General features: G+C 39.3%; 2 protein-coding genes across 2 annotated transcripts; both read left to right on the top strand.

Moving 5' to 3' along the window:
- Positions 1-9595: 9595 nt before the first annotated feature.
- On the top strand, positions 9596-11389 carry LOC142508234 (zinc finger BED domain-containing protein RICESLEEPER 2-like). Its single transcript, XM_075619525.1, has 3 exons — positions 9596-10384; positions 10491-11028; positions 11126-11389. Exons 1-3 carry the CDS (start codon positions 9702-9704, stop codon positions 11387-11389), a joined length of 1485 nt encoding a protein of 494 aa, XP_075475640.1. The 5' UTR covers positions 9596-9701.
- LOC142543821 (zinc finger BED domain-containing protein DAYSLEEPER-like) lies at positions 11049-12434 on the top strand. Its single transcript, XM_075651156.1, has 3 exons — positions 11049-11756; positions 11853-11926; positions 12019-12434. Exons 1-3 carry the CDS (start codon positions 11483-11485, stop codon positions 12055-12057), a joined length of 387 nt encoding a protein of 128 aa, XP_075507271.1. The 5' UTR covers positions 11049-11482; the 3' UTR covers positions 12058-12434.
- The last annotated feature ends 5938 nt before the right edge of the window (positions 12435-18372 follow it).

The following is an 18372-nucleotide window of genomic DNA, read 5'->3' as shown; positions in this document are numbered from 1 at the left end:
AACACTACTGAAAAGGCTGTATCTAGCCCAATGGTCTGGATCTTGAGAAAGTTTGCAAAGACCTCCGAAATAAATGAGTGAGTGGCCCCTGAATCTATCAAGGCCTTGGTAGCGGAACCAGATATAAAAATTCTCCCTGAAAGAGCGGAGCTCTAAGTTGAATCCCACTACAAGATCTAAACTTATAGACATGCAAAGGTCTAGGTTCCTCTAGCTTAATTTCCCCGAAATAAATCTGAGTAGAGCATGCAATCCTATAACAGTTCTAAGTTCAAAATCTAAATCCCGATTCCCAAAATGTTGAAATTCGAAGAATAACTTAAAGTTTAAAGGTACCTGTCAACAACATAGTCTCCGGGTTGGCTTCCGCGGCATGGAGAGCAAAAACTCTGCCTTGGGTAGGCAGATTCCTCTGAGGGACACTGCAGCAACATGTGGTCTGGACTGCCACACTTAAAACACTTTCCTGAGCCAGCCATACATGCTCCAGGATGGCGACGTGAGCACCTGGGACAGACTGGGTGCTCCTGAGTCCTCGGGGCTGGGCGTCCCCGCTGCTGCTGCTGCTGCTGCTGGCCTCGGTTCCTGGGCGGTCCATGAAAAGGCCTCTTATTCTGCTGCTGATGCTGAAGAGGAGGAGGGCGGTGCGGTGCCTGGACTGGGCGCTTGCCCTGGCGATCCCTCTCGATATCCCGCAGATCCTGCTCTGCGGCTAAGGCCTTGGAGACGGCAACCTCATAAGTAGCAGGGTCAGATACCCTAACATCCCGGCGCAAGATCGGCCGTAAACCCACCAGGAAGTGCATCAGCTTGGCTTTGGCATCATTCGCTATCAGGGGCACAAAGTGACAGCCCCTCTCGAACTTACGGATAAACTCCGTAACCGACATATCCCCCTGTCTCAGGCTCATGAACTCGGTGGTCAGCCTGGTGCGAACCTCCTCAGCAAAATACTTGGAGTAGAAAACCTCCGTAAAGCGGGTCCAAGAAAGTGTAGCCAAGGTCAGGGCTACCGAAGCTCCTTCCCACCATAAGCGGGCGTCTCCAGTGAACAGGTAGGTGGCACATCGGACTCGGTCTGCGTCTCCCAGCTCCATAAAATCGAAGATAACCTCGAGGGATTTGATCCATCCCTCGGCAACCATGGGGTCAGATGCCCCAGAGAATTCCTTCGGGCGCATCTTCATGAATCGCTCATACACTGCCTCGGGCCCTGTCGGCCTGGCTGCGGCTGCGGCTACGGCTGCGGCATTGCCCCCCGCAAACTGTGCGAAGAACTGTGCCATCCCAGCTAACATCTGGGCACTCATGTCCGGTGGGGGCGGTGGAGGAGGTGGTAGGTCTCCCTCCGGTCTATGCTCCTCTCTGTCCTCTCGGCGAGGCTCCACCTCTCTGTTGCGCTCTAAAATGCGTCTAGGGGGCATACTGTTCCAACATAACCCATACGTAACTAACATGCATAATTCCATACTTTATTTTAAATGAACTCTGAAATACTGAAAATCTGGAAGCATGCTGACAAAATAATTCATGCTATAACTGAAATGCTGAACAAAATGCTGAACTGAAAAACTTACAGACCAAAGGCGTGGCTTCGTGAGCTTCTCGCGGTCAGTAGTAGTGAAACCCTATACAGAACCACCGCTCTGATACCAACTGTGAAGGCCCTCGAACTCCTTTCTTGAAAATTTGCGGAAAATTAAAAATTTTCTTTTTAAAAGAACTTAAATGGCCTCATTCATAAAATCACTGGTGAATCAAGTTCAATATTTCAAAATATTGCAGCGGAAGAAAATCAAAGTTTTGCCAACAACAACGATTTAAAAATATCCAACAACTGATAAAAATTGTTTGCGAAGAAAATAACAACTGCTGCTCTGAGGTCCTCGGGTGCCACTACTGCCGACCCAAGCTGGCTCACTGGTCCCCGCCCTCGGCCCTGGCCTCATCAGTACCTACAACAATCAAGTCTAGTGAGCCTAAAGACTCAGCATGCATAAATCGCAGGTAACGAGTAAAAATCTGAATTTAAAATATGCATGTGATAAAATATCCTGTCCTGAGGCATACTGAAAATAATCTGTACTGAGCAATTATAATACGTGCATAACTGAACTGGAAGTCACTGTAAAAATATTTGCTCCTTGGAGCCTGTACTGAAATAACTGGTAAAATTTTCTGTTGAGATTATGTTTTACGCCTGTGGCCACTGCACTAAGCTGAACTGATCGGTAACTGGCTACCGGGGAGGCTGAAACTGAACTGAGCTGGCCGGTCACTGGCGACCGGGTGGTACCATACTGAACTGATCGGTCACTGGCGACCGTATAAAATAACACTCCCACATAGTGAATGAACCACAAGCCATATCGCATAAATCTCAAAAATAATCATTTTCTATTTAATGCACGTAAAATAATTAACTGGCGTAATGAAAATTCCTGTAATTTTACCAACTGGATTGGATTGGATCGTTCCCAGGCTCGCTGCAACCTAACTGTGCCATGAAAAATATGCAATAGCTTAAACATGACCAACTATGCAATTTACGTTCAAAAGATGCGACTATGACGCCTAATGACTTCGCATTTAATCATGACTCCGAGCCAACCTGAACCGACACTGAACCGACGTATAGTCATGATTAAAATACGCTGAAAAATCATAAAATAATGTTCCTAAAATGATAGGGTCGAAATCTAGGTGGAATGGAGGCCAAAACACGAAACGCTCTTTCGAGAGTCAATTTGGCACATTGCACCGTAAATTCTCGTACGACCTCAAAAATGATCCAAATGACAAACGGTCGAAAACATGACCTTCCCAACTCAATGAGGCACTGTCCAGTCCAAGGCCATGGGCTAAAAGCCAACCAAGAACTCAAACAAGCCTTCTAAACGACACAGCAACTTGCTGTAATTTCCAGCAGCTGCGACCTTGCTTGCATCGCGTCGTTTGCGAGACTTTGGCCATTGGGGCTTGAACCACCGACCAAAGCCTCTCCACAACGTCCCAAGGAGTGATTTGAACCATGGCTAAGGGCCCTAGGCCAGCCACAATTCGCCTCATTCCAGCAACCACCCGAAAGTTCTCACCGAGGGCCCTCATGCGTGCGTGTGTAGTGTTTATGCTATGATCGATGTCTTGCGTCGTTCCAGTGGCCATTTGATTGACCATGGCACGATCTAGACATCTAGGAGCATGATATGAACCAGTGGCTAAGGGCCATAGGCCAACCAAGATCCACACCAAGCCACAAAAGAAACGAACCATATGCTGAAAAATGGAAGGGCCGAATGGGGAAAGGGGCTGTTCTTGTTGATTATTTAAAAACCGATGAGCCATGGACCAAGCCACCAAAAGGGCAACTTAGTCACGTCTTAGACATGCTAGGGAAGTGATCCAACCATGGCTATAGGCCCTTGGGGCAGCCAAGATCAGATCCAACCCCTTGACAAGAAACTGAATTTTCGAACCACATTTTTCTGCACCTAAGGGACTTGCTGTCATTCTGAATTTCCAGCAAGCATGGGGCTGGTTTGAATGGACCAACATGGTCCTAATGCATCCTACTACATGTATACAAGCCGCCTTGGGAGCCTGGAATCGAACCAATCACCTGAAACCACAAAACTCAGAAAAACGTGAAGCTTGCCATGAAGAGCCGAAAATTCTGCATGTGTGTTCCCAAAATATTTTGACATGTATCTCGGTTTTTGCTTGCTAAAACATGATCATGTACTGAAAAATAAATGATAATATGACTTGATTGAGGTTTGAAAGAAATCTAGACATGCCTGGTTTCGTTTCGAAAGAAAACGAAAAGAAGAGACGAGACGGCGCGGAGGAGACGGAGTGGCTTGCTTCTCTACCTTTCTTGGCTCTCGATTTTTCTCCCTTTCTCCCTAGCTGCTATCCACGTTTTTTCTACTGAAAAGGGGTCTTATTTTTGGTGGAAGTGGAGGGGGGAGTGATGGTTATGAAGGTGAGGAGAAGGGTGCACAAAAATAGGATCATATCAAGACCAAGTCCACTCCCCTTTTGAATTTGAATTGATATCAAATGAGTTGGTGGATGCTTCTAGGAGGTGGTGGCCGAAATTTAGCTTGATTCTAGACTAGGATATGTCCATTTATTTAATTAAATTGTGCTCCCAAAAATCCTAGAATTATCCTACTAATTACATGCAAAGAATTTGTCAAAGTTGGTGAGTTGGAAAATGAATCTTCTAGCACTAAGGGTGGCCGAAAAATGCATGATAAAATAAAGGGAAATGTTGATTATCTAGTCAACTAATAATCCTTGAAAGCCTTACTAATCCTTTAAATAATTTAGTGAGCTAACCCCTTAATTTAATAACTTAAATGAGTTCATTTCTTAATCACCTCAAATAATTAAATTAAATCTTCAAACCTTCCTTTCTAACTTAAATGAACTTAGTTACTAGCTAAATTAACTTCTGGAAATATTTCTCAAATCTTAAATTCTATCTCAAAACTCCAACTCCGGTCCGGCCTCACTGAAAATACTGAAATGCTAAAAATCAATCTACTGAACTGAAATAATGAAATAATTAACTTCAAACAAATGCATTTAAAATAATCATGCAATGAAGTCAATTAAATTTAAAAATCTAGAATTATGCATGGCTTATACGTCTACTGATTTACGGGTTCTACAGGAATGGTTTAAACGATAGAAATTTTCGGTAATTTAGGCTTGAACGGATATTTAAAACCTTGAAATATCTTGGTTATAATATTATAAGGAAGGATAATCTAGTGTGTTGTAGGATGAACCGATATTTGACTTGAAAATTTAAGCATTGATGGAATAACGTTGTGAAAAATTAAGAATTTAGAGTGAGTGATAATAATTTAAGGTAAAGTTGATCAATTAGTTAAGATATAAGATTAGACGTTAAGTTAACTTATTTTTGGGAACTTAAGGTTTGATGTAGCATAAGTTTTAATCATAATCTTAAGAGTTAAATTATACTTTGCTAGGTTTAAACTTTTCTAGAAAGTTGGATATGATTGTTGGTTAGATTACTTGAAAGATATGAGTATGAAATGGGGTAGCACCTTGTCTTGAGGAATTTTTGAAAGTCATTAAGAAACTTGAGAATAAGTGAATATGTGTGTTGGAATTATGTTATCTAAGACTATTTGGGTTGTGTAAGTTTGATTTCAAGTTTATGAAATAGCTGTTTATACATAAATTTTGGGTGAAATTAAAACAAAAGAGAGTTATTTGTGTTCAATATAGGTTACCAATGGACGAATATTAAGATTTTTATCGAGTAAGAAATCTAAAATTTTGATATGGGAAATTCTAGAACTCCATGGGTTATAAGTGAAGTTGATTTATTAGAGTTAGTCTAAGGCTACCATGAGATGACTTGTTAAGTTTTATACGCTAGTATTAATTAAGCATTAAGGATACGTAAGAATGCGACATTTGTTTCAATGAGGAAAGTCCAAAGGTCTTAGGCTTCAACTATATTATAATCGTGAAGAAAATAGTTTAAGCATGTAATTGATAATAGAATGATTTTATTATTTAGGTAGAAGATCGATGTTGTACATTTGGGTTTTATGATTTAACGTTCCTGAAATATAAGATTTGCAACAATTTATGCTTGAGACGTACTTGTAAATAGTTAAGTTACGTAATTCCATGCCGTAAAATAAAGATTCGATTCAAAGATTTTAGGCTAATATTGTTATGGAGTTGAGATAATGTTTAACTTTTAAGTATACTACCAATGATAGAAGTCGATTAGTAAATTTTGGTGCTAAGGTTTCTTAAGTTTTGAACTGTATGAATGCTAAAGTAATAGGTCGATGAACATTATGGTATAGTATAAGAAAAGTGAGGTGCGATAAGTTTGGACATCCATCTCTAGAATGAGAAATTGCGAGATAAGTCAAAATTCGAGGTCATAGTATAATAGAACTAAGTCTCTTTAAGTCGCGATTCGCAAACGAGGATTTGGGTAGACAATTTAGTTAGGATTGAGGAGACATAATGACAGCCTAACACTTATTTATCAGAGTAGCGCAGCGGAAGCGTGGATTATTATGATACTATAATTAAAAGTCTAAACTCTTTGTTTATCTCGGATAAGCGAATTTCGGATACGAAATTCAATTTAAGGGGCATAGATTGTAACGTCCCGAAAATTTGAAGGTCCATGTGAACCACATGCATGCAAGTTATCAAACTTCTTAAGTATTTTATATAATGGTTTTAATGCATTAAATGCATGTTTATTGCATAATATGTGTTTTAATTCGTGGTTATTAAAGTTTCATGCACAAGGGCTTTTAATAGTTTTCGCGCTCGAACGACGAACGGTGACCGGAGATAATTAAAGAATAATGTTTTTATTAAATAATTATTTTTAATTATTTAATATGAGATGTTTTTAAGTATGATTTTTGAAAATGGGCCTTAGTTGGGTATTTTTACCCGCCGGGTTATATTTTTATTCGGTATGCAAATTTTAACGATTCGGGAGACTTTTTGAGCGTTCAGGGAATATTTTCAAAAACGTACTTGATACTCACTGAAAATTTAGGGTCCAATTCCAGCAAGTATCACTAATCCAGACGCAGTTTTCGAATTTTTCTTGAGTCTGAAATCACGAATAAGACCGTTTGAAGGGGGCGAGGAGGGTGTCCTGGCGTAGCCCCTCCGACGCTCAAGTCAGAGACTGAGGATATAAGTGGGGAGCAGCTAAGGGTGCTACTGAAAAATAATACAGTGAATGAATAAATCATACGCTAAAACCTGGTATTTACAGAAGAATACCTGGGCCTTTCATGGGCTCTCCACCTTGGTTAGGGATGGGCCAGGAGTTTGGGCCTGATTTTGATGGACCCATCCATGGGGTATCACAAGTCTCCCCCTCCCGAGTCGAACTGAATTGCAGGTTCAAAGTTCGATTAATTGTGTTGTCCTCGTTTTACACGATGTGAGTTGTACATTTTTTTTCTTTGCTGCTCATTAGTTTCCACAAGTTTGGAAACATATAAAATCAGAATCTGGTTTTAAAGGTAAATATTTGGTCTGGGCTTCCTGTAATGCCCGAGATTTTGATTCTGTTAATTGAGATTATTGATTTTGAACTGATATGATTATAGACGGATCATTCCGAGATCAGATTGGGCAAAACATATGAATTACACAATTTTGGACAGAACTGTTGGCGCCAGAGCGGTAGTTTTTGACCGCCCGAGCGCCAATGTTCAACAAGGAGATGTTTCGGATAGAACGCCCGAGCGGTAAATTGCAACCGCCCGAGCGCCGACCGAGATGCAAGAAAATGTTTCGGGCAGAACATGCCGCGCCCGAGTGGTAATTTGCAACCGCCCGAGCGCAGATTGAAATGTATGAAAATTAGACACGTATCCTAGGCATGCATGAGAGATATATATACAAGTTCATTCCTTCAGAAATGAAACGGTGAAAAGCTTCAGGAAAGTTAAGGATTTTCCTTACACCTTTTAATCAGAGATTTGCGATTTACGAAAAATCCAACCGTTAGAATTTCAATCCGACTTCAGTACCGTGTTCCTAACAATGAGAGCTTCAACTGAACGTAAGTTTTATTACGTTTTGATATGTTTTAAAAATATGATGTTGAAGGAATCGGATATGATTCATATATGATGTTTGTGATATGTTAGACATCGTACAATCGAAACCGGATTGAAGAACGGATACCGTATATAATTGTTATGATTTTTTGAGTTGATTTGATTGAGATTTGATATCAGATTTGTATTGTATCGATTATGAGATGTGGGAATTGATATCTGTTGATTTGTATTGCTGGGTATATTGAGATGGTGCAGTTATGTTGTTGAAACAGAATTTGATCCAGTTCTGATTATATCCAGTATTGATCTGAATTGTATATTGATACGATACTCTCGATATTGTCATTGCCAGATTGAGTATTGACAGATATTGAATTCGAGACTTCGACAGAGTTAGATCGACTGAAAGAAAGGTATAAATCAATGTTGATTCGGGATTGCACAACTCGAGTTAGATTTAACTTGAGTTTCTCAAAATCACATACTGAATGATTATTGCATTTAGGGATGGCAATTTCCTCCGAACCCGATGGAGGATCTGATACCCGACCCGAGTAGAAGAGGGTATGGAGGGATTTTTAGACCCGATTAAATAATTGGGTAATCGGGTATGGGGATTTTCGGGTTCGGGTATGGAGGCGGGTTTGATATAATCCGACCCACACCCGATCCGAATACCCGTTTAAATTAATATATATAAATATATATATATATATATATAATATGTATTTATATATATATATATATCTATTTATATGAAAGCCTGAAAAAATTTAAATTGGCCAGTTTTGGCCCAGTTGAAGGTTAAGTCCCAACAGGTGTCATGGGCCTGCTCTTTCCACCGCAGCACATATGAGGACTATACTACGTGGGCTGGGCTCCTCTCTCCACCATAACACACAGCTGCAGGTTACGGTGACGGCTGGCTTCCTTCTTCGACTCTTCTCTTCGTTTTCCTCGTCTTCCTTCGTTCTGGAGCCTTGGTTTTCGGCCTCCGACCCTTGCACTGAGAAAGTCCACCCAAAAAGGTTTGCTTGGTGTGTTGTCTTCATCCTCCATCGTGCAGGTTTGCTTGGTGTGTTGTCTTCATCCTCCATACCGATACTCTTTTTTAAAATATAATCAATGCTGTACTCAAATTCCTGTACTTAGTAGAACTCAATGTTGTACTCAAATTAGAGGGTAAATAGATTAATGAGAAATGGGTTTGTGGGAGGCTAAAATGTGGATGTTGTTACTATGAAGTTGGATCAATTTCTCCAATTTGATCGAATTGACCAACTTGAGATATGTTTTTATCAAATAACAAAACAATACTATTTGACATGTAGATTGTTGATTACATTTACCAGGCTCTCACTTTCACTTTCATTGTGGTGACTCAAGGTTGATTGTGGTGCAGTGACCAAACATACCGGTACTCATTTTTTTAAAAATTATTGAGAAATGCATATGAGAAATTCTGACATTAGTAAATAGGAACATTATTTATGGTTGGTACGTTCTTGATGATTTCCGAGTATACTAATTGTGGTTGTTTAGAATAACCACTTGATCTCTTGATGTGTTGATCATGTCTTATTTTTTTTAAAAAAACTTAATCTGCCTTTCCTTTAAAATTTCTTCACAAGCAGAATGGGTAGGGAAAAGTTCACATCCTCGTTAAGCTTTTGGACAGGCACTACATAACAGACTCCTCCGAGTAACCAACAATTATGTTGTAAACAGTCAAATTAAAGTATACAAACATGTTTTTGATATAAATGCTATTTTTATTATGTTTTTTTTTTGTCCTTTTGATTTACTTGTCTTGTGTTTGGATGAAAAGAAGGTGAATATAAATTTTCAACAAGTGACAGAAGAGTGTATCATCAAGGTATTTGTCATTATTTACTTTTTTTTTTATGATGTTTACTTTTGACTTCTTTATCTTAGTAAAAACTTGAGTCCAAATATGAGAAAGGGCTAAGATTTTTCTAATATTTATTCTCCTTCCTCTTAAGTTTGAACTAAAAAGACATTGTTATTTTCTCTATTTTATTTTATTTTGTCTTTTTTTAACATATATTACTTCACCACTTTCAGGTATATTAAATGGACTCAACAGATCATATAACAGAAAATGAAGTACCACTATCTGAAATAAATCACGAGGTTCCACTTGTTCCACAAAATACAACATCTGTTGATGGTGCCTTTCCTAGTGAAACAAGGAAGAGAAAGTTAACTTCTGATGTGTGGAATCATTTTGAAAGGAAGAAAATTAATGGAATGGATAAGGCAATTTGCAACTACTGCAAAAAATCTCTTTCTGGCCAAAGCAAACATGGGACAACACATTTACGTGAACATTTCAAAATTTTTCCAAGAAGAACTGTTAGTGATATAAGGCAGAAACTGCTGATTAAAGAGCAAAACAAGGGGGAATTTGCTATTAAAGGCTTTCAATTTGATCAAGAAACATCAAGGTCAATTCTTGCTGAAATGATAATTTTACATGAGTATCCATTGGCAATAGTGGAGCATCATGGATTTCATAAACTTTTAGCAAGTCTTCAGCCTTTGTTCAAGGTTCCAAGTCGCAATACCATCAAGAATGATATACTGAAAATGTATGACTATGAAAAGACAAAAGTATTGAGTTTATTGGAATCTAATAAAGGCAGAATTGCTTTAACCACCGACATGTGGACCGCATCTAATCAGAGGAAAGGATTTTTGTCTTTGACTGCCCATTTCATAGATGATAATTGGACTTTGCAAGGTCGTATTTTGAGGTATATATTCTATTTTTCACTCAAATATGTAACATTTTTCACACTTTTTATGATTTCAGTCAAATAGATACTTACATATATACATTATTTTAATTGAATTATGTAGGTTTGCTTATGTTCGTTCTCCACATACCTCAGAAGTCCTTGCTAATGTGATAGTTAAGTCTATGATGGATTGGAATATTGATAGGAAAATATCCACCATTACTGTTGATAATTGTTCCACTAATGATTCTCTTATGAACTATGTGATGCATAAGCTTGATCGTTCTACACTTATGCTGCAAGGGTCTTTACTTCATATGCGTTGTGCTGCTCATATTTTGAATTTAGTTGTCCAAGATGGTTTGGATATCATTGCACCTAGTGTTGAGAAAATTCGTGAAAGTGTCACATATTGGAGAGCATCTCCTAAAAGAGAGCAAAAGTTTGATGATGTGGCACGGATTGTAGTACGCAATATGAATGCTAAAAAATTGGTGTTGGATTGTAAAACTCGTTGGAACTCAACATATGTGATGCTCATGACTGCTATATCTTTTAAAGATGTGTTTGCTCGTCTGAGATTTCGTGATCCATCATATAAATGTTTCCCAACAGATGATGAGTGGTTGTTAGCAGAAGAGGTTTCTAAGATGTTGCAAGTGTTATATTGTGACTGAAGTATTTTCTGGAAGAAAATATCCCACAACTAATATCTTTTTTCCTAAGGTTTGTGAAATTAAAGCTTCATTGCTCAAGTGGACCACATCTCCTAACATGGTAATTTCTTCCATGACTGAAAGGATGCTTTCCAAATTTGAGAAGTATTGGTGTGATATTCATGGGGTGATGGGAATAGCTACTATTTTAGATCCAAGATATAAGACAAAGTTGGTTGAGTATTGTTTCAAAAGAACACATGGAGAGATTGGTTTTAAAGAACCTGTTAGAAAGATTAAAAAGATGTGTTATGATTTGCTTGACGATTATACAAATAATAATGGTTATGGCAGTGTTGAATAAAGATCAACGGAGACTAGATTGAATACAAGTACTGATGATTTTTTGGATAGTTTCAATAAAGAAGTAGCACTTGAGTGTGATGTTTACACTGATATGAAGACTGAGCTAGATCATTATTTGGAAGACAAAGTGTTGCCTAGAAATGTTGATTTTGACATATTGGAGTGGTGGAAGACCAATGGAATCAAATATCCCACTTTGATGAGGATGGCACGAGATCTGCTTGCCATTACAATATCAACGGTGGCTTCAGAATCAACATTTAGTACTGATGGCAGATTGGTGAGTTCCCATAGAAGCAGGCTTCATCCAAAAACCATAGAAGCGTTGATGTGCACTCAAAGTTGGTTATTGAATGAGAAACAAGGTAATATAAATTGTATTTTTAGTTTTTATTGTTTTTGAACAAAAATATTATTAATTTACAATATCCAGTAATGATTTTTTTCTTTGAATTTTGTAGCTACAAGTTCACAAGAAACGGAAGCATATTACTCTTCAGTTGAATATGTTGAGGACACTATTGATGTTGATGTTGTAAGTTTTTAATACAATGTAATTTTGTTAAATTTGACATTGAAAATAAACTGTTGGGTCAATTATTTATGTTGTTCTTCATCATTTTGCAGGACACTACAATGTCAAGTGATGAAGACATGTACGATTAGTTCGGAGATAAACCGATTTAGTTTGATTTTGGGTTGATAATGCTTACATATGATTAAACTAGGGGTAGCCCATAGATGATTAATCAATTGAATTATGAATTTTTGAATATGATGTAAATTCTACTATATTTTTGTTGAATTGCGTACTTTTGTTCAACTAATATAAACTATTTTTAATATTTCGTTATTTTTTCTATAAAGTTTATTTTGTTCATTAATAATTTTTCTTATTGTTCATTTAAATAATTTTTTAAATATTCATAACTTCATTGAAACAATTTAAATTTGAAAAAATTCAATTGTATATGATAATTGGGTATTTGGGTAGGGTATGGGTATTCGATAATCCGATGGGTATGGGGATGGGGATGAAATTCAATACCGATGGGCATGGGGATGGGTATGGAGATGAATTTAATAAATGGGTGTGGGGATGGGTGTATGAAATCCGACCCATACCCTACCCATTGCCATCCTTAATTGCATTGATATTTGCAATTCTTGAGATTAGTATGCTTAGTATATTGATTTATAGCAGAGCATGTGTTGAGTCAGGGGCTGATGTGCCTAGTCATTGGCTGATGTGCCAAGTCTTCGGCTGATTCGCCAAGACACTGGATGTTTGGTTTATATCGATGTCTATGAGGAGTTGATTCATTCCTATCACTGAAATTCGGTATATCGTACCAATGTTCTGGAACCGGGATCCCTAGATTAGAGATGAGTCGAGTCTGAGATGAAGAGTCCAAAGTTTTATTTACAGCTTTATATCGATAGATGTCTTTCAGATTTGATACATGCTATTGATAATTGTTTCATGCTTTTATATATGTTTTATATGATTGCATGTTACATTGTTTATACTGGGATTATATTCTCACCGGAGTTATCCGGCTGTTGTCTTGTTTGTATGTGTGCATGACAACAGGTGGGGCAACAACAGGATCAGGAAGAGGATGAGAGATTCAGATTTAGCGTGTAGATCCGGACTTAGAGTAGATTGAGTTTCAGTACTTGAAATAGTGACTGAACATTAGTTTGAGATAAATTAATGTTGTACAAGACTTGTACGTTTATATTGACATGTATATCAGATCGAGTACATTACGTTTCCGCGCTTGTCATTTCAAGAAAAAATTTTATGTCCCACATTTCTTAATTCTTATATTGATTCTTAATAATGATTAAGAGGTCTCCTCCTCACTTCTCTCATTTCCCCATACTTCGTTCACTGACACTAACTTATGCTCCACCATCGCAGCACACATCCTCCTCCCTGCACCCGCGCTCATGTACGTGTCACCCTCTCATCCTCGCCTCGCCTATGTCTAGCCGTATTTCACTCCCACCGACTCTCATCTACAGCCCACTCACCAAATTGAATACCCTGCTGCGCCTCGCCGCCTTACCCTTACCCAGTCCTGCGCGCCTCGCCACTCATCTACCCTTCGCCCTCGCGCTCCAGCCTCGTTAACACCACAGCGTCTCGCCTCTCGCCAGCCCTAACAGCCTCGCCCAATCTCGCCTACATCGCCCGCTCGCCCAGCCACACATACCCTGCGACTCGCCCTCATCTCTCGCCTCAGCCTCACCACAACGTCTCACCCCTCGCGTCGCCCCAGCAGCCTCGCCCAATCTCGCCTACCTCGCCCCTCGCCTTGCCTTGCATACCCAGCGGCCTCGCCCAATCTCGCCTACCTCGCCCCTTGCCTCAGCCTCGCCACAGCGTCTCACCCCTTGCCCAGCCTTGCATACTCAGCGCCTCGCCCCCTCGCCCCCTCGCCCTCATCACTCGCCTAAGCCTCACCAAAGCGTCTTGCCCATTGTGCCGCCCCAGCAGCCTTGCCCAATCTTGCCTACCTCGCCCGCTCGCCTCTTGCTCTGCCTCGCATACCCAGCGCCTCGTCCCTCGCCCTCATCCCTCACCTCAGCCTCACCATAGCGTCTCGCCCCTCGCCCAGCCTTGCATACTCAGCGCCTCGCCCTCATCCCTCGCCTAAGCCTCGCATTTCACGCTCGCCCGTCGCACTAGCCCGTACCTGCCTCTCCTCTCCTCTCCTCAACTAGGAGATCCGCGCTTCGCCCAGAGATGCCCTCGCCACACTCCACGCACAGTCCCCCTCGCACAGCCTTGCCTTTTGAGTGCTCACCACGGCCTCGGCCCCTCGCCCTTCTCGCCCATCAGCGTCGCGCTTAGCAGCCTCCAGCGCCCTCGCTCTTTGCTTGCAGCCCCTCACCCGCACTTTCGCTCACCCGCACTTTTTTCGATAGCCATTGCCCCGATCTCCCTCGGTCTTGTTCGTCGAGTATTTTCCCACACCTCTTTCGGGTACATTTTCTCTCCTTTCTTTTTAATTATCCTTAGCACCCATGTCTTCCTATGATTCTAAGTTTAGTTCATCGAGTGATTCCGAGAGACCTAGCGAGTCTAGTAAGAGTAGGACTTCCTTAGAAGATCTCGAATTTACCCTTGATTCTCCTGAGTAAGAGGTCGTCACCCATAGTCGTCCTGGTAAGGAGATTCGTCATGTCAACCAACAAATGAACATATCCAATGCTGATAACCTATGGTATGGCCATTTGTCGTCCCAAATCCTCCCTACTAGCGAGTCAAAACTTAGGGCTTTGTGGCATATACCTTCCTCTTACCAGATCATCATTCCTAACTCCGAGGACCGACTCTATCTAGCTCTCAAGGGTTACTATATTTTCTTCCAGCACCATTTCAATGCAGGTTTTTGCTTTCCCCTACGTGACTTCCTCCAGGAGTTGAGCACTTATTATCAGGTACACCTAGGCCTGCTCACTCCCAATGCTTTCTGCTCGATATGCTGTTTCATTGTGTTATTTAGGGCCTTAGACGTTCCCTTGAACTGCACTACTTTTTCCTACTACATGGTCTTAGCCAAGTCGAAAGAACGACCTTTCTATGTGACCTGTCGATCTAGCCTTAAGCTTTTCGATGGTTGATAGGCTCATAATAGTTTGTATTTTTATTGTCATATCTCTCATCGTTACCACTTTAAACGTGCTTAATTGACACATTTTTGTGTGATTTTAATGTAGGAGGAAATTCTCTGCTCTTGCAATAAATCTGGACTAAAAATGGTGATTTTATATAACAATTAAAGTTTCCGATATGATCTTAGCGGAAGACTTGAAGCAGAAAAATTCAGAAGTGGTTTTTGGACAAGACGTGATCATGCCTTGTGACTACTCTTCAGCTGCCTAGTGAGAATCAAGGAATTTTTATATCAAAGAAGAATACTAGATAGAGTTTTTTCCATAAAAATCTCTATATTTGTGGAGGGTATTTTCTAAGTATCTTTTAATTTTAGTGATTAGGTTATGATTTTTAGATAATTGGGCTTTTATATTTTTAGACCCAATTTCTCTTTTTCCTACACTATTCACGTGATAAACAAGAGGCGGAAGAATCGGATTTTCTCCAATCACCAATCTCGCACACAAGAAGACTGAAAAGAAAAGAGAAGCCTTCTCCAACAGAAACAACTCATGTGGAAGGCAAGAGAGGTTGTGCATATCATATCCTAAGAAATTAGTTTGCACTCTTTTGTTTTAATTTTATTTAATATTCATAGAGATTGTATACAAAACTATGCTTGGCTAATTTTCTAGTCTGATTTAAGAGTTGTTTTTACTGTTTATCATTGTGAGGTATTTGTGCTTAGATTTAATATTCTTGTTCATCCAATTATTTGTCTATTTATGATTTAATTACATGAATATTGTATATCGATTAATATGACAATTTAACTCGATATATAATTTTCTACTTCTATCCATAAATTCAATGATCCGTAATTGTCATGAACAATTGGTATATGAGTAGCGATAGATTAAGGGTGTTGTGCTATCATAGCATATTTAATCTAAATAAATCAACGAAAATAGATCTATCAGTTGCAGCTATCTCGGTTGTTAGATTTTAGGATTAGCTGTTTTCACAAAACGAAAATGCTATTTTTAATTATTATGTAAGGCTATCGTGCTCAGTTAATTATTGATAAGTTTTGACGGGATGCTGGGTTCGGTCAATTAATTTAGGAAAACATAAGAATTTTAGCGGTTATCCCTATAATTCTACGGTTAATTGCTTGGAACAACTTGAATAAATTATTTGTTAGCCGATGAACAACTTTGAATAAACATTGAATCAGATCTTTCTCATATAAATTCTTCACCTTATTCTAGTTGGTTAATTATCAACTAAATTTATTGTTTTCTTTTCTTGGATAAATTTAGTTGAGTGTTTTATTAAATTTATATCCCAAAATCCCCTCTGTATTTACATTTACTAGAAAGAAATCATCCTCCGTTCTCTGTGGATTCGACCCTACTCACCATTACACTGATTTTATCTAGAGAGTAGGAAATTAAATTTGGTGGGTCAACAACATCACACCAAATTTTGGAGCCGTTGGCAGGGAACGGTGCAAGGTTAGTTTTTTTTTTTCGAGTTTTGTTATTATTATTTTTTTATGTCTCATTCTTCTTGTACATGTGATTCATCAAGAAAAGAAGAATTTGAGAATTTTTTGTTGTGAAATACTTCGAGATGTTTCATCGACAAGTATTCACAAATTTTGCCCAACAAACCGAAAAGCCATTCTACGCACCATGGGAGAGATTAAATAATTTAGTAAAAAAATTCAAGAATCATGATTTTTCTAACTATGTTCTTATTCAAATTTTCCTTAAAGGTTTGGATGCAGTTATACGAAGATGGGTATTTAATGGAACACTAATGTAAGGTCCAAAATTAAGACGACATCATCCAACTGCATGCAAATCTAGGAAATAATGGAAAATGAGTTATTAACTGATTTTAATTGCTATTTGATTATGTGACATACATGCTTACATGTAAAATATGATTTTACCATCATCATGCATAAAATTGTATTTTTAAGGAATATTCAAGTTGTGATCGAGGAACGGAGACCGATGGCTGAAAAACGTAAAATTTTTTTATTAAATAATTATTTTTAATTATTTAAAATAGGGTTAATGGTTTTTCATATTTTTGAAAATGAGGGGTTTTGAGGTGATTTTATACGCCGGAACTTAAATTTTATCGGTGTTGATTTTTCAACTAAAATACGAGCTTTTTGGCAACCCGGCTAATAAATTCACAAATTTTTTTTAACAAAAACTTTGTTAATATTTTATTTAAATCTGAATTAAACTAATGGGCTTAATTAGGAGGCTTAATAGGCCTAAAGCCTAGTTAGTAAATTTATTATTATTTATTAAGCTAAAACCCTACACTTTGCAAAAGAAAACTCACGCCTCTCACACTCTCAAAATTCAGAAACTCTCCCCAAAAAGCACACAACACACACGGCACACACACCACCACAAAGAGAAGGGATTTTCGAATGGTGCTAAGGAAACAAGCCTAGGTTTCGTCCAGTTCTTCGTCGTCAACGGATTTTCGTGCGTATATAACGCAAAGGCACGCCATACTTCTCTTTTTTCTCATCCATCATATAATAATATTTTTTAAATGTTTCATGCGTGAAGAACTTGAAGCCACTTTTCTGTATTTTCGAAATATTGCACTTATAAGTTCGAATTCATGATTTTTGGGATGCAATAAATTATTCATGCATGTTAAGGGGCTGCCATGATGTCAAGCTATGTTTAAACAAAGATTTTATGTGATTTAGAGCCACGCACAACTCACCGAACTCACCACAGGAACAAGCAATCTGAAACCGTGAAGTTGCTGTCAAGGGGTTTGGGGTGATCGGGATTCATGAGGGATTCGGCTGGCATGGTCTTGGCTTGGGCCAAGGCTCGGCCAAGGGATGTCAAGGGTCAGGGCGAGAGTCCTAGCCAAGCTAGGACTCGAGTAGGGGCTGGGGAAGGAGTCCTAGCATACCCGAGAAGCAGCGTCAGGTGCATGCAGGGGTGCGCAGTTTGCTGGGAGGGAAGGGCTTGGTCCAGGGCTCAGGGGCTGGGCTAGGGAGAGGCCTTAGGGTCCTAGGTAGGTGTCCTAAAGGGTGGTTCAGGGTTTGGAGCGCCGGCTAGGTCCACAAGTCCACAAACGTAGAGTCCATGCACAAGAGAACTCTCAGCCAGCTTAGGGGGTTATTGGGGGCTCACGGTTTTCAGCTGGGGATGGGTTTCTAAGTGATCTAAGGGTCCAATAGAGTACTTTGGGAGGTTATTCAAGTTTTGACACAACATGGCTCGAGGGTAACTTGTGAAAATCGAAAGTTGGCTCGGGGTCGAACTTTAGGGTCTTTAACTAATAAAAAATTGAAAAATGGCTCACGGGGTTTGAGT

The sequence above is a fragment of the Primulina tabacum genome, chromosome 1, assembly GCF_025594145.1.
Source record: "Primulina tabacum isolate GXHZ01 chromosome 1, ASM2559414v2, whole genome shotgun sequence".
Lineage (NCBI taxonomy): Eukaryota > Viridiplantae > Streptophyta > Magnoliopsida > Lamiales > Gesneriaceae > Primulina > Primulina tabacum.
The sequence above is the reverse complement of the archived record's forward strand: the minus strand, read 5'-3'. Positions and strand labels throughout refer to the sequence as shown.